At 39.0% G+C, this 17,721-nt stretch overlaps 1 protein-coding gene across 1 annotated transcript in view; it reads right to left on the reverse strand.

Moving 5' to 3' along the window:
- COG6 (component of oligomeric golgi complex 6) overlaps nt 1–17,721 on the reverse strand; it is an 89,662-nt gene that overhangs the window by 14,303 nt on the left and 57,638 nt on the right. The window contains exons 12-13 of the mRNA XM_045014957.1: nt 12,299–12,390; nt 10,433–10,550 (exon numbers count right to left, since the gene is read on the reverse strand). Of these exons, the coding sequence (XP_044870892.1) occupies nt 10,433–10,550; nt 12,299–12,390 (210 nt within the window). The remainder of the gene's footprint in view (nt 1–10,432; nt 10,551–12,298; nt 12,391–17,721) is intronic.

A 17,721-nucleotide genomic window follows, 5' to 3' on the forward strand; every position in this document is an offset into this window, starting at 1 on the left:
TTGTGTTATATTCACAGGAAATAATAAGCAGTATGTATCCATGTTACTAGGTACCAATCAGCTACTGGTAATGTCACACACAGTCAAGCAGAGATGGAGTTCAATATTTTGACACTGGACAGATCTATAACTTGTTCTAAAATATACTTGCCTATGACTCCCAGCGTTACAATATCACTTATTACATACTGACAATAAACAAAACCAACCTTCCCCTAACATCTCAGTCATATCTAGCATTAAACTTAGTATTCAGCAACGTGCTTCATGAGTGCTTCAGAAATTGGCAAAATTAAAATCTGTAGTGGCTTGTAAAATGGAGAGGAAAAGTAATATAAACTTCTTAAGTCCTTTTATTGAAGTTTGGCGTGCTGGAAGTGAGTCAATAGCCCATCATGCTATTTATACAGCTCTTCATAATGGACAAATAATTTAGACACCTTGTACAGTTTCCAGGGAAGAAAAGTAATCAGAGGAACAGAGGCTATCAAGTGGACAAAATTCTGCAATAAGAGCGCTACAAATCCCCCACAGAAGCTGAGACAACATAACTTTCTTGAATAAAATCAGAACCAAAAAGGGGGAGTATTCTGGTTAAGAAAGGACAATTTTCCTCTCCCTTGGATCTTGCACATAAGCTTTCATAATTTGTACATTTAGGAAACACTTAAGGCACTGTGAATATCTACCTGCTATTTGTAACAGACTGAACAAATAGAAAATTTAGATCACATTCTTCTTGATAGAGTATAGCCCAAATGTTCTTCCACTTTAGCTTTCCAACTGAAATTATAATGAAATGTATGGGGATTCTATGAACTTACCAATGGAAACCTAAACTACCTTCAGGGGACTCATCCATCTTTCAATTGAATCTTGATTTTCTGACAGCTTTAAACAGAATACTTTTCTGGTGATAAGGGACCACCACCAGTAATGGTATTAATGTGGACTAGTTCAGACCACATCACAAAGCTATTCCATTTAAAAATGCAAGCCTTTCTGGTAGATGGCTTTGGAAAGACCAGGAGAGGACATGGGCCATCTACTCATAGATATCACGTCTAAGGACCTCTATACTAGATGTGTGCCATGGAAACTACAAGACCCATTGAGGTAATGGAATTCAGTATTCAAATTCCATCTCAATGTTGGCAGCTAGCTCTGGAGCTTCCCACTGTTTGAGTGGAGAGATTTCAATCTCTAATCTGGAAAATGAGTTTGGGGATGAGCCATACATACAGAGCTCTTACTTATTCCAAACGTCTGCTCTGTAATGTTGGAACTTTAGAGTCATTTATTTGAACTCAGTAATTCCAGCATCCTGATAGTGACCTAATAGATAAGGGAAGACATATACTGTACTAAAAAGTATAATAGTGTTATCTGAAATTCAAGGGGCAATGTGTCCAAACAGAAATTCAAGCACGTTTCCACCAATAGGTCCCAGACAGGTGCTCCAGTACAAGGCTGCATTGTCTACCACAGGGCTTGTAGATATGGGAGCAATGAAGAGTCAAAGCACCTCTCATGAGCCAACCAGGCCAGAAATATTGATGCTGTCTTGAGACATCAAGAAACATCCCAACTAGCTGCTAATGAAATGGTGCTTGACCCACACCACTTACCTACCTACAATCTTGGAGCCTAGGTCATACACACACTGATGTAGTAATCTTAGGAAGAGACAGAACATTGACTGAAGGCATCAGTATGGCATGAAATCCACACTAGAAGACCCCAGTACTAACAATCCTTTCTCAGATAACCAGAAGGCAAGGATGCTAACTGCACTGACAGAAGCAGCCTGTGCCTGGTCTTAGTAATCACAACTCTGTTCAGGGCATGAGAAAGTCATTCACAAAGGTCAGCAAAATATGTTGGGTGATGCAAGTGTCAACATCCTTGCTGGGAGGTGGGAGTGCCTGTATGAACTAGTGCCACAGAATCTTCCCACTACCGTGGGTCAAGGGAACACACACTGGCAGGTGCAGAGTTGGAGAGAATGTGTCAAAGTTTTTACAGTGCAAAAGCATCACAGTTGTAGGACTTCAGGCATTTAAAACCAAACAATGAATGTGCAGGGAACACCACAAACCACACAACATGAGGGCTCAAACTACTAAAGGTGCCCAAATTCTAATGACAACAGCCCAGAAAGCCAATGAGGCAAGGATATGCCAATACTCCCAAGGAGCTAGCTTACTTCATTTCAACAGTGCAAATACCACCAGCCACATGATATTCTAATGCTGATATCCTGAGGGCTCTGAGCAGTCATGTTATTCTGGTACTAAACCACAAGAATAGCAGAGAAAGAATCCTAGACTTTTGATCTGCCAGCACAGAGCAAACAGAGGCATAAAGGAGGATACATAGGGACTGAATAACTCTGACTATGGTTCTAAATTGCTCCACCAGCACTGATACACTGAATTTAAGAAGGCATGGAGAAGACAGATGCTGAACAGTTACTTCAGGATAGGAACCCTGTGGAAGTGCAAGAAAGGCCCCCTGGCAACACATTATTCTGACAGTGCTGATGCGCTGAACCCAGGAGGTGCTGGGAAAGTCCTTGTTGCTCAACCAGTCTGTTGACTCTGACATACAAAAGCCAAGGCGGCATGGGAATGACTCCCTGACACTGAGCTCCTGTATAGACTCTTGTCCTTAGGAGGCATTCTTTGGTATTGAGTGGGGACAGAAAGACCCACTCTACTGATGCACTGTGGGGAAGATCTCTTGCTACTAAACTTTGCCATAGGTGTCAATGCTTCAAGCCTAGTCTGGGGAACCAAGACAACTTCCCAGTGCCTATACTCGCCACAGGTCAAGATTTACTTATCTTCAGGCACCAAGCTGAGGATCTACATGTGGAGGAAAGGGATAGCTCAGTGGTTTGAGCACTAGCCTGCTAAACCCAGGGTTGTGAGTTCAATCCTTGAGGGGGTCACTTAGGGATCTGGGGCAAAATCAGTATTTGGTCCTGCTAGTGAAGGCAGGGGGCTGGACTCAATGACCCTTTGGGGTCCCTTCCAGTTCTAGGAGATAGGTATAGCTCCATTATTATTTTAAATGTGTTACCGATGTACAATATTACAGCTCCTGAGAAGCCAAATCAGAAGCAGGAAAGAAACAGAAAAAAGATTCCAGCAAGAACTGCAACTGTGTTGGTTGAACCTGCTGAGAACTTTTATTGGCTGACCACAGAACTGGAGCCTCGGAGACACTGGAAGTATGCTCACTAGTGCAGTGCTCTTGAACAAGCCCACCATGTGTCACCGTAACAGGGTGCTGGCCAAAGGCACTGACCCAGCCCCTGTTAGCTCAGAGCCTGCTAGCTCAGCTCCCAGTAAGGGGAAGTGATTGGAGCTGACAGGGCGTGGCTGATTAAAGTGCTAAAAGAGAATCACCTGTGAGCTTGATGGGGGGAGGCCTATAAAGCTAGCAGGAAGGAAGCAGAAGAGGAGGAACAGGAAAGGGAGGAGTGAGGGCCTATTGCTCCCAGCCAGCTGAAAAAGAGCAAGCTGTTCCAAGGGGCTACCTGATTGATACTGAACTGTATATAGGTGGTGGCAGGAAAAGATAGGGAAATAAAAGGGCACTAGTGTGATAAAGACTGGTCTCCAGCTAATTTGTACCCCGAGTGACAAAGGGCCCGTCTACAGCCACATAGGATCAAAAATCTTTAGAGCTAGGGCTTTTCTATCATAACTTATACTGAATTCATGAGGACCAAAGAGTGAGAATCCTGAACTCATGGTATCTTGAGAAAAAACACACTTTGGTAGCTCTATGTACTAGTGACACTTTTTACTTACTAATATGTGGGGCACATCAGTACTCAAGATAAAGAATTGCTCAAATGTGATTCTCCTCTCTCCACAGACTACTAAACATAGAATGTAGATCTATCAAAGCAGGCAGCACTGCATCCATATTGTGAGACTCGACATTTCAGTTTAATCTAGACAGTCATTCTGCATTATTTCCCTCACTATAGCAAAAATACGTTTCCAATTCAGCATTAGCAAGTGGTGTAAAAGAGCGCTAAGTCAAATTTATAGAGCATAGGCGGGAATAAATGGTCTAATCATCTGGAATTCAGCATGTAAACAGTAACTAACAAAAACTGAAAGGTCCTTTAGAAAGAAAACCGTTCCAGGAATCTAAACAGCAATTTATTTAAAATCTCCAGATAAATAGTTTAAGACGTCCAGACAACCACATATAAATTAAGCTATCAAGCGACTATTATAATCAAAATTATATTTTAACCACATCAGATTTATTTCTAGTTCTCACACAAAAATAGTCTAAATAAAAAAAGGGTTCATTTGGATTACAAAAAATAAGTTTACTAATTACTTACTGGTATTCCTAAAACATTTTAAAAGTGATTTTTAATTGCTCTATAAATTAATTTCATTTATATACTTGATGGATATTCAATACCCTCTGAAACAGGCATACCAATAAAGAGACTTAACATCTTATAGTAGCTACTTTAAAATAATTAATTCAAGAAATAATGAAGAAATAGAGGAAATTGTTAAACAATCTAGAAACAATAAGCACATTTTACTTTTACAAACAAATATTCTCAAGTGGGCATGCCAGGTGCTGTGCACTGAATCCTTAGCAAATGGCATACTGTAAGATCAACAGACTGCTTTCTAGTGCTATAATCTTCCCTGAAAACCATAATGTTTTCAGAAACAGTTTCAGTGTGCTGATACATGCACATAAGCACAATCCAATGAACTGGTAAAAAGGTAGGGATGCTCCCACACACACTTTGGTTTTGAAGTACATTGATAAAAGACTGGATGATTAAAAACAATCCTGTGATTTAAAAAATCCTAATTTAAAAAAAAATATTCACCACTAACTTAAAATCAACAAAAGGCTCCAGTATAAATGTTTAGCTGATTGTCTGCATTTTTAAACTTTTGCAGAGGTAATGAAAATTAGTTACAACTAAACAAAGCACTTTATTTTATGGAAATTATTTTGAGTATATAGTTGTGTCATCAATTGTGCATTTTTTTAAATCAATGTAGAATTGATTTGAATCACAGGAAATGCTACACTGGATCAGACCAGTGGTCCATTTATGAGATGCATGTTGTATTAATTTAAATGGTATATACGGGCCAAAGGTGTTAACATTATCCAGTATCAGAGGGGTAGCCGTGTTAGTCTGGTTCTGTAGAAGCAGCAAAGAATCCTGTGGCACCTTATAGACTAACAGACGTTTTGCAGCATGAGCTTTCGTGGGTGAATACCCACTTCTTGTTCACCTGTAGGAGAACACTTCAACCTCCCTGGCCACACAATAGCAGATTTTAAGGTGGCCATCCTACAGCAAAAAAACTTTAGGACCAGACTTCAAAGAGAAACTGCTGAGCTCCAGTTCATCTGCAAATTTAACACCATCAGCTCAGGACTTAACAAAGACTGTGAATGGCTTGCCAATTACAGAACCAGTTTCTCCTCCCTTGGTTTTCACACCTCAGCTGCTGGAACAGGGCCTCATCCTCCCTGATTGATCTAACCTCATTATCTCTAGCTTGCTTCTTGCTTGCATATATATACCTGCCCCTGGAAAATTCCAACATTATCCAGTCGCTGTCCAACATTAAATTGTTAAACAAGGTCCAGGGTTTGGTATACAGAGGCCTCAGCTCTCTTAATGCCATGGCAAACACTCCCTTAAAAAAACCTTTTAACTTTGTATTAAAAAAAAAAGGGGGGGGGAGGAAAACCAGTTAAAGCATTTTAAATTTAAATAATTAGGTCAGGCTTTCATTTAACAACATCCCTTATCCTTGAGCTGGAATTTTTAGAAAGAAACCCCTACTCGTTGACAGTCTCACGTGGTAACAAAGATGGTAATATCTGTCCTTCTGGTGAAAAGAGAAGCAGCAGCTAGCTGAGATGGATTGGATCTGCTGCTGTTGTTAAAGTCTGATCTCATTTAATTCCAGATGGTGTTTGGGATTCAGCTGGAGCATAGAGATGGTGATATCATCTGGGTCCCTCTTTCTGGCCCAGTTTGGTCAGGACATCTCTCAGGATCAGGGTGACGAAGGCCCAGAGTCCCAGGAGATGGTGGGAGTGACAGCCATGGTGGCGACGCTCCCGCCAATAGCCAATTTCTCTCCTGAAGTCTCTTTCTTTCAGGACCCACAAAGGGAATGGTGAGAAATATATTCCACCCCCTCAACATTTTGTCCACCAATTAGGCCTACTTTGACACGCCAATTTTGGTTCACTGATTTCTGGTCCACACTTTCCTTGTTTACCAAGCATGGTCTTAACACAGTTCTTAAGTTATATCAGTAGGCCTTTTTGTTTGGACTAATAGTCTATCTCCCTTTGTCTTTTCTCCTAAATATCTTATGACTTTTACGTACAGTTGAGCCCACAATTAGGGTAAATTACGGTGACCAATTATCACAACAGGAAACCAAACCAGATGCCTCAGAGGAATATGAAAAACACCCTGTAGGGACAATTATGGAATAACCTGCCAATAAAGGGAGTCTTCTTCCTCACATGAGGCTGTTAGCAGTTGGTTTAACCCCATTAACCATTTTTAACACTTTTAATTCCTTTAACCCTTAAAAATATTTTATTTGTATATATTACCATATGAATATTTTATCAGTTTTTAGACTTACGTTTATTGAATGTCTTATTGTAGTATCATGAGAGAGTGGAGTTTTTATACTATATTCTCAACAGAACTTCCTATGCCATTCATTATTTTGTATACCTGTTATAACATCCATATTTCCTCTGTAAATAGTGCCAGTCCTCTTGCATTTGAAAGTGTTTTCATATTTCTTGGCATTTTCTTTGCCTCTCACAATGCCCCTCTATTTCTGCTATATCACTTTTTGAGATGAGATACACAGAATACTGTGTTAAATTTTAGTTAAGGGAACACCAATGGAATTATTATAATTGGAATTATAATATTTTCAGTATTATTTTCTACCCCACTGTTTACACATACTAACATTTTGTTTGCTTTTTGGACTACTACCACCGCCCACTGAGCAGAGATCTTCATTCAGCTGGTCACAATGATGCCCAGGTCTTTAAACTGAGTTTACAGTTATTATAGAACCCATAAGATGTATGAATAGCACAAGCTATTCCTTCTAATGTGCATTATCTTGCATATGTCAATATTGATTTTCAATCAACATCCTACTGCCCATTCACCTAGCTTTGTTAAGTTCTTCTCAAATTCCTGATAACCTTCTCTAGTCTTAACTAAATGAAACAATCTTTTCATTTGCAAGTTTTGCCACCTTACTCATTTTCCCATCATTGATAAGTATATTAAATACCACCGATCCTAGAACCTATCTTTGGGATACCCACTCAACATTTTGCCTTGCTGAAAACTGATAGAATATAGACATAAATTATCTGACTTGATCTTGTAGTAAAACAATTCTGAATTTGTGATATAAGCACTTTATACCACAAAATTATTACTTCTTTACAGAATCACTCAAAGAGAAGATAAGGGCTATGGGGAAGAAAGTACTTATCAAATACTAGCCAGTAAGATGGTGGGCAGTTTCATCTGTCAAGGAATGAAAATAAAGTCCCAAATATCAGTGCTTTTAAGGCTCCTTTCCATGGGGCTTGCTTGTTATCCACTAAATAAAGGTGAAACTCAAAAGTAAATCAACTGATACATCTTGATACCCATTCAGAGAGAGTCTTGAATGGAGATGTGAGCTCCCTTCATCCTTTCTGAGAAGGAGATAAAGAGTCTAAGGGAGGCTCTAAATGGATTAGTACTGTCAATACAGAATGCCAGATCTCCTCTCACATCCAGGGTATGGAGACTGCTTTTTTTCCTGTGAAGTCTGAAATTGTGGTAAAAACCAGGTAATTGACTGCCCTGATTGATATGGAAGTCTCAAGAGAATTGAGAGATGAAGTTAGGATGGGGACACAGAGTCACAAAGACAAAAATATTCAGCTGGTAGGTGAATGGCCACCAGGTGGACTTTAAACACACCTCGAAGACAAACCTACAGTTTTTAAATTGAACAAGTTGTTGCCATGGATTTGAGGGGTGTGTATACCCAGAATGTGATCAAGTTAACTGCAACCATATAATGTGCATTCAGCCACTCTAAATTAATGAAATAGAACACCACATAGTTAAGGGTTAATTTGGAGACAGGCTTTCAGAAGCCAGGTTAAATCTAGCTGGCAGTTTCTGTTACTCAGAGTGGAGGAGGGGGCAGACAGTTAAACAACTGAGACCAAAAACCTTGGTGGTTGGAAAACTTGAATCTGATATTAAAAGTTTATTGAAAGTTAGAAAAGTGATGATCCAGTAGGTGTCATTATGACCTATGTGTTTTGCAGAAGTTAGTTATAAAAGATTAACTAATAGAGTATACTTGGAAGCAGTCCTCTGAAGCCATCTTGAGAGACATTTTTCCTGACACCTTTTCTCCCTGGTTGGTGAGCAACTGGCCACTGCGAACCTGCTGTTAATTACTCAATACTGTTCCAGATATTAGGTAAATATCCGGGAAGTATGGAGTACGGTGAGAAAAAAGGTACTCCAAGTGCTTGGCTACCACACAGCACTGCTTGTCAGCCCTCTTGTATGTAGGTAGGAGGGTAGTTGGTGTTTGCAAAATAGTATGGGCAGGTAACAAGAAGGCATCATTAGCAGCAGGGCTATCTTGCCTTGAGGAGAGGTATGCAAGATATCTACCAACGATTGCTGAGATTCCTGCATCTCCTCTGAGGGATCTGCAAAGTCTCAACCAGTCTCTTTATCAGTTCCTGAAAGATGTTGCAATCATCAGCATAGGATTCAGGAGGAGGCATAACAACCTCATCTGGGGAGGAAGATGATTTGTTTGAAGGGTGTGTCCCGTCCTCTGCCCTTAGCTCCTGTTCTTCCAAAGAGTCTCCCTAGGGAAGAGAGTCCCATCTACTGGTGCCTACTCATCTTGATGGTGGTTCTTATGTGGGGACATCCTATAGAACTGGTCACTGTAGGGAGCCCCAGGTTCCAAAAAACACACTGTGGAGGAGCATAGGCAAAGGGGAAGGAATCCCAAGGTATTGCTGCCAGGGAGCGTGGATTGGACAATGACTAGTCCTTAGAGTCTCATCTTGGTATGCCATGAACGGAGGCTGGAATGGGAAGAATTCCACCACCTCGACAGAAATTTCCAAGTCAGAGGAAGTGCCATCCCCTGTATCCAAGGGAAGAGCTAGGGGTGTTGGTACTAGTGGCCGTGTCGGTATTGGAGGCCAAATGAGTAAGTACTAGCATCTGCATCAATATCGGTGGCTGACTTTGTATGTGAAGGTGCAGAAGTACTGGAGGATATGTCAGTGCATGCATTTATGTTGATACTGGCAGGAGATGCCTCTCTGATACTTGTAGTAGAGGGGATTCAGGTCTTTCCAACACCTGGAGAACCTCACGGAAGAGAAACATCGTCAGTACTGGTGATCCTGGGCACTGCTCCACAGGATGGGATGTGTCGAGCAGTATCAGAGATGATACGGACTGTATATTCCTCAGGTCTCAAGGAGCAATTCATAAGGAGTAGCTTCAATCTGTCCTCCCTCATCTTTTTGGATCTACTTTTGAATCTGAAGCAGACTTTACATTCAATGGGATGCTGGACTCTGAGGCAGCTGGAATGATCCTTGCTGAGGGGAAAGGACCAGGGACAGATCTGGCATGGTTTGAAGCTCATAGTTTTGGGCATAACCCATGTAAGATAGGCTGCAAACAAAAGAGAGGCTGTGGGGGAGAAGGCCATGACTACGAATGTGGGGGGGGGGAATCCTCATGAAAGTACAAACCTATGCTATAAAATAGAGAAGTAAACTGCAAGCTAAGTAAAAAAAGGACAAAATACTAAAAAAGTAAAGAAGAAAATAGGCAAGCTAAGGAGCTAGCTTGTTGGTCCTGCTTTGAGCAGGGGATTGGACTAGATGACCTTCTGAGGTCTCTTCCAACCCTAATATTCTATTATTCTAGGTAGCAGACACCGCAACACTGTGTCTCAAGCTACACAGGTGGCTGAGAAGGAACTGGAGTGGTGGTGCGTCTGTCCCTACCTACATACCCTCGGTCTGGAGCATGAGGGTGTACAGTGCGCAGGTGTGGACCTGCAGAAGCTGCTAACGAAAAGTCTGATCGGAAATGCGCACACATTTATAATTGGGCAACTGGTAGGGACAATAACGTGAATAATTTACTGTATGTGTTATAGAGCACATGGAAACATGAAATGTCAATTTTAAGATAATTAATCAAAATGTAAACAACAATTTTTACTCCAATAGTCTCCTTATATTAAGAAAAAACTGGAGAATTTGTTTTAAAATATGAAAAGCTTATATTTCTGAAACAAACCTTTTCCATTAGTTTACTTGCATGTAGGCTCAGACTATTGAAGAATATCTTTTTGCTTAATAAATGCATTTCTTCAATTGTGGTTAACAACGTAGCTGCACTGTTTCCCAAAATACCACTGAACAAAAAAAGAAAATATTTTGTTAAATCCAAGAAAAAAATATAAAACAGATCCACATATTTTAGTCAATGTTCAAGAATATGACACCAAGTCTAGAAGTGGGAAATGCAGAGTGAACTGTCATAGGAAACAGCTTCCCCTATTAACTAATTCTAATAATAATTTGTAAGATAGGATGATTAGTGAGAACAAGCACCTTCAGCCAAGATAATAAACAATTAGATACTATCTCAGCTATAACATGCATAACTTAAACTAAGTAATATATTCCACTAAAAAAAAATATTGGAATTACAGCTTTGTTGAAAAGGAAACTATCTAAGCATCCAATTCAGGTTTTGTTTTAGTGGGTTTTTGTTTGAATATTTAAAGCCAACAAGGAAGAGAAAATGCTAAATTTTCAGTTATACAGCAAAACATAGTACATAATGAAACTAATATTTTATTTTTTCAAGATAGGCTAAAAATATTTACCTATCCAATACGCTACTGTCTTTTTAAATAAGTGGGGAAAAAATACTCAACTTTGTTTCTGCTATAGAGAATAAAATCCAAATGAGAAAGATGTGTTGATAACGTCATTCCATCTCCACTACTTTCAGATAAATATGTCTCTTCACATACAAAATTGTACTCTTTAACACTTTAAAAATTGGCTACTGGAAGTGTAAAATTAGTTTATTAGTTTTACTTCAACTGTGTTATACCCATTATGCCATGACACTTTTCTACACGCTTCTTGCATATGAGTTTGTCGTCTAAATTAAAAGTGATTCTAAGTTACAGACTACCTTGGGTAAAAACTATCATATCTGAATGAGACTAATGTGACACCCTTAAAAAAAATAGCAGCTTGGTTTTCAAAGCACTATCAGCCCCAGTAAAGTCACCAAAGTCTCAAATTAGACCTTGCTATAGTAATTAGATCAGTTTCCCTCTATTTTTCAAAAAAAACATTTGGCTAGTAGGATCAGTACTATAATCTTTGACCTTTAAACAATGCCTATAGTTAAGGCTGCCAAACACTCCCCATTATAAGATTGTTTTCAGTTGCTTGCAACTACTAAATTTTAACTGTTTGGGCTTAAAAAAAAAAAAAAAGAGAATTCTTGTTGTCTTCCTCACCCACTTTTGGAAAGTTTTAGCAAAAATGGTTCTGCCAATTTGAGAACAAGATTAGAGGAAAATATGCTGTTTAATTTATTTAAAAAATTCTTACAACTGTTTTACTGAGAAACTGTACTGCCTCATGCTTTAGAGTAGGGATTTGAAATTTGGCAGACAGATTGACTTTATGTTAGGGATGTGCCTTTTACTGTTCCCATGTACATATTCAGAGATTTATAAAGCGTTTAAACTGAAGCTAAGGTTTCAACAGGTAACTTTAATTCTGGCATTTCCTAACTTTGGAGTATTTAATTTTGAAACCTTAATATTCTTTTAATGTAGTTTTTTGTGTGCACTTTAATATCTACAATTCTACAGAGTGATAAAGTATGTCTATGTGTTGAATTTTTTTTCCATTTACAGACAGATTTCTATTAAAATAATTGATTACTACTTCAGGTCAGGGCTGTGTCTTCCTCTTTGTTCCGTACACAGCTGAGCACAGTCAGAACTCAAACAAACCCCCTCCAAAAACAAAAACAAAACAAAGCAAAACAGAGGAAGTGTTTTTTACTGTACCAGAATTGGTGCATGTTCAAACAGGAGAGTTACTTAACATGTTTAGTAATTCTGTATACCTGATTGTATGGTGATAGAACTTGAGAAGATTAGATATTTTGTATAATAAAACTGCTCCTGGTTCAGCAACAATCACCTGCTCAATTCTGACCTGTGGAACAAAAAATAATCATTTTTATTTATAGGCCTATTCTGAAAATCAGCCTCTACGCTTTTACATGCATTAGGGATATTCACGGACAAATAAACTTTGCAAGCAGCATAAGAACATCACATTGTCTGCTTATATTGCAGGATTCCTCTTGAACAGGGCATTTTTTTGCAGCAAGCTGAAGGGCAGAAAACAAGCAGGTGTATGCCACTCCTTAAGAATGGCTCTGTTTCCCATAGAGTTTTGTATGCAACTTGTTGCTGGAAATTTCTATATAATGAGATCATTTTGTGGATTGGCACCAGTACATACTGGAATTACACCCAGCCCTGAATAGCAAGAACAGCTGCAAAATCCTTAAATTACAACAGATCATCAATGGCAGCACTCAGCAGAGATGCAGAATAATCAGAACTGATATATCAGGGGGTTTATTTAGGTTTATTTTACCTGATTTAATCTCACTTCCGAGTCATGACCTCTAGCCAGTACTTTAATGCTAATGGTAGGTAAATCAATATATTCGAAGCTATTGACACGCTGACTGGGCCAAGAAATGCTGAATTACAGAGCAAAACAGGCCTGACTTCTTTCGCCTCCGTGGCACATGCAGCCTCCACACAATCATAAGAGGGCTGCCCTAGGATCAGTTTTTAGGCATTTATGAAGCAAGCATGGTCAGTGACTATTATAGCACTATTCCTCAAGTGCTTATGTGTGACAAGTCCATCTACATATTGCTAACCATTCATCATCCTTCCAAATTATTTGTCTGCTGCTCAGTGTAGCGTCCCAGGGTCAGATTCACAAAGAAAATTAGTCATGGTGACACTGAGCATTGCCATGCACTGAGATTCACAAAGTCTGAGTTTGGCACTTAGGCTCCCTATTCACTGAATGGGGAAAGATAGGTGCATCAGAATGGGATATACAAAAGCCAGCACCCTAGGCAGCTCCTCACCTAAGCTAGTCAATCTGAGGTGCAAAGCGAAGGGCATATATTAAACTTCACCCCTCTTGGGGATAGGCGCCTCAAGTTGGGCTGCAAAGAGGCATTTTCCTCTGCTTGGGATTCTCAGCTGCAAAACCTCTCTTGGCATTAGGTAGCTATGCATTTTAGCAAGAAGCCGAGGGGAGGCCCTCCCTCGTAACTTAATGTCCAGAGGTCAGGGCACTCACAAGGGATGCTGGAGTCCCTAGGTCAAATCACTGGACCGGGGGAATGGATTTTGGGTCTCCCACATCTCAGGTGATACCCTAACTACTGGGCTAAAAGTTATAAGGGAGCTCCTCCTCCCCATATAGGCAAGTTTTCCAGGCTGACATCTATCACCATCACACTTTCAGATTTTTTTTTTCGGTTGTGTGTTTTGGGAGGACAGATAGGATGCTAGGAATTCTATATTTAATTGTTTTTAGTAGAATATCAAAACCTTTTAAAATCACAAGGAAAATAATATTTTGTGATTTTTAACCACAGTCTCCTCTACGATGAAATGGAAGAGTTAATCACTAACTCAGATCAGGACTCTTTGCTGATATTGCTGCTACTGTTTTCCAAAGATCATACGTAGCCTTAAATGTCACTTAACATCTTAACTTTGAAATACAATCTGGCCACTTGAAAATAGTGTATTGTGTACCCACATGGCATTGACTTAAGACACTTGCATTGAAGTTCCCCACTCACTCTGTACATACATGTTCGTAGGTGTGAGGAGTCTGACCACAGTGGGATGGGGTGGCTGAATATAGGAGTGATTCCAATGGTTTAGTCATCTCATTTGGTGAAGGAGTTTGGCTAATAAGGTACCGGTAAAATCTACAACTGCAATATTTGTGAGAAATTAATTTAGAAATGGGAGGTTTCTGATTATCTGCTAGGATGGGGGGAGGGGTCTATGGATTTAGGCATTGCAATACTGAGCATTGAGGTCCCTAGAAAATCACAGGAACAATTCCATGATCCACAAAGCTGAGTTAGGCTCTTAGGCATTCTGTACAATTTATGGAAGGAGCTAGGTGTCCAAGAACACAATCCATAAAAACTATTATGCTAGGCACGGAGCCACCTGAGCTAGCCAGTTGGAGGTGCCAAGGAGCAGGGTGTGCGCTAAGCCTTATCCGTCCCTCAGAAATAAGTGCCTAAGGCCAGGTTGCAGGGAGGCACCTAGCTATTCTTGCTGATCCATGAATGGGAAGGAACTTGCCACGTGGAGTCAAGTAGGTTAGGTGCATAATGCTTTTCTTGCAGGAATGAGTTAAGCATTTGCCTTTCTCCACACATGGGGAGGGAGCTGGTGGTGCCAACTATATAACTTTTACCCCAGTGGTTAGAGTACATGCCTGGGATGTGGGAGACCCAAATTCAATTATTCCCGCCTCTGCCAGAGGGGAAGAAGTGATTTGAACAGGGGTTTCTCTTTCCCTCTGGCATAGAAGGAGGGAATTAAACCTGGGTGACCTAGACAGGTGCTGTAAGAACTGAGCTGAAAGTATTAATGTGAGCAACTTCTACCACTATTATCATTTCCTCTGGGCAGCTTTTGAATGGGACCCAATCTGTTAGGCGTGCTTAGAGGTTGTCTATCAGATCGGGCCCTATGTGCAGGTTAGGCAGCGAGACACCCGTCGTCTTTTGGTTCATGATTTGTTCTGGGACTTCAGTGGGAGATAAGTGTCCAGATGCCTAGAGCAAGGCAGCATTGTACATGCTCAGAGGCAAAAAGTTAGCCATTGAGGGAACTTTTACCCTGTAATCTTTGACATTGAATCAGTTTAGGTGCCTATGAGGTTCAGTGTGAGTTTTGTGGATTGTAGTGGAGCCAAAACTGGGACTTAAGTGCCTAAATACCTTTGTGGGTTGCACCCTTAGTGTCTGGGTGCATAAAACCTTGTTAAATGATAGATGTTTTTGCTAGAAAGGTATTCAGGTTTGTTTATTAGCATAGGCAGCATGTAGTAGATCCCTGTCATTTGGAAGCTTTAGACCCAATCTGGGGAAACAGAATTGTTTCTAATTCTGCAATACCAGAGACTTATTCTGCTTTCAGCTTGAGGAATTCATACACCATACAATACCTTTATGTACTTTCTTTTGTGTGTTGTTGTCTTCTGAAGTTCACCTTAACAGAGTTGAGTGAATTTGTAGGCATGCTTCTCCTAAAAAGCATCTCTAATGTTTGCATTTGACCAATTTTTGTCCACAGGTACTGGGAGCACATTTTGGAAGGCCTTTGGTAAGGCTGGGGGGAGGAATAGCTCAGTGGTTTGAGCATTGGCCTGCTAAACCCAGGGTTGTGAGTTCAATCCTTGAGGGGGCCACTTAGGGATTTGGGGCAAAAATCAGTACTTGGTCCTGCTAGTGAAGGCAGGGGGCTGGACTCAATGACCTTTCAAGGTCTCTTCCAGTTCCAGGAGATACATATATCTCCTATTATTATTATAATAAAATGTTAACCTTAATTCCTATCCAGGTGCCTAAATAAAAGTGGCCTTATTTTTCCAGTCCCACTGAAGCAAAGAGAATTGCAGATTTTCAACCTTTCTGAAAATTAGGCTGCTTTTTATTAGGGTTGTCAAACAATTTAAAAAAATCATCAGAATTAATCGTGAGATTAAACAAAATAATCACGATTAATCAGTTTTAATTGTACTGTTCAATAATAGAATTTAAATTTATCTTTTTTTATGTTTTCCTACATTTTCAAATATATTGATTTCAATTGCAACACAGAATACAAAGTGTACAGTGCTCACTTTATATTTATTTTTATTACAAATATTTGCACTGTAAAAACAAAAGAAATAGCATTTTTCAATTCACCTCATACAAGTACTGTAGTGCAATCTCTTTATCGTGAAATCGCAACTTATAAATGTAGAATTAAAAAAAAAAAACCTGCCCTCTCAAACTTTAGAACCTACAGGTCCATTCAGTCCTACTTCTTGTTCAGCCAATTGCTAAGCGATTGCACTAGAAATTGCTAAAGAGATTGCACTACAGTACTTGTATTAGGTGAATTGAAAAATACTATCTTTTGTTTATCTTTTTTACACTGAAATATTTGTAATAAAATATAATATAAAGTGAGCACTTTACACTTTGTGTTGTAATTGAAATCAATATATTTAAAAATGTAGAAAACATCCAAAATATTTATAATAAATTTAAATTGATATTCTATAGTTTAACAGTGCAATTAAATCTGTGATTAATTGCAACTTTTAAAAAATCTAGTTAATTTGTTTTGCGTTAATCGCTTGAGTTAACTGCGATTAATTGACAGCCCTACTTTTTATTTTAACTCACTTATTTTAGGGACCTACGCTTGAAAATTGTGACCTTTAAGATCTATAAGCACAAGTAAAATATCATTAAGAAATGGGGACAAATTCTATTCCATATAACCAAACTATTTCTTCAAATGTTAGGAAATTACAAGGAAAGAGACATCTTTATAAACACGTCTAAACCATCAAAAAAAGTCATATACAATCCTGTATATATTCAGATGTAATCAGAGAAGAAAAGCAAGTCTATCTTAAAAGAAGTGTTACATTAACACCTAACTTTCAAATGCTTAGGGAAAGGAGGGTGCTGCACTATATTGTGAGAAGCAAGTTTTGAAGTTGTGAAATGTTATGGTGGTTACATGATTAATGGTGCTTTCTCCTTTGTCTTTTCTTACATACACTCTATTTCACTTTCTGATCCTCCTTTCAATTTTTCACCTTTCCAGTCAAGGACACGGGGATAATTCAGCCACAACCTGCTTTTTGATATGTAGATTACCAGACATTTTACAGTATTAGTCAACTAGTCAGATAGGATATTTTAAGGAATTTTATTCTAATTTTTCTACTTTAAAAAACTGATTTATAGATTATATGGAAGTATGCCTTATTAGTAGATTACTAATTTTAAATTAATTATCCTGAATTTATTTTTTATTTGTGCTGAGTCTAAATTATAAGTATGGCAATGTCATGTATCTGATTTGTAGGTTTTTCATTACACTTAATGAACAGAGTTCATTTCTATTATATGAAATGAGGTAGAATGATGATTTGAAAAATGATGGAATCCTCTAATCTCTCATTTGTTGCACAATTACATGTTTATTAGGAATCTCAATTAAATGTGTTCTTAATCCAGTGCTTCACCCAAAAGTATTTTGCACTCAAAGCTAAAGACGCAGTATTGTAAATCAATTTAATTCTAAATTCAGAAGTTTCCTTTCTTTGCCTTTCTGGAAAGAAAAAGGAGGCTTTTATGACTAGTCCCAAATCTAAACACTGGATCTGAGCACCCTTGAACTTTGGAAGACA

The sequence above is a fragment of the Mauremys mutica genome, chromosome 1 (genome assembly GCF_020497125.1).
Source record: "Mauremys mutica isolate MM-2020 ecotype Southern chromosome 1, ASM2049712v1, whole genome shotgun sequence".
Taxonomy (NCBI): Eukaryota; Metazoa; Chordata; order Testudines; family Geoemydidae; genus Mauremys; species Mauremys mutica.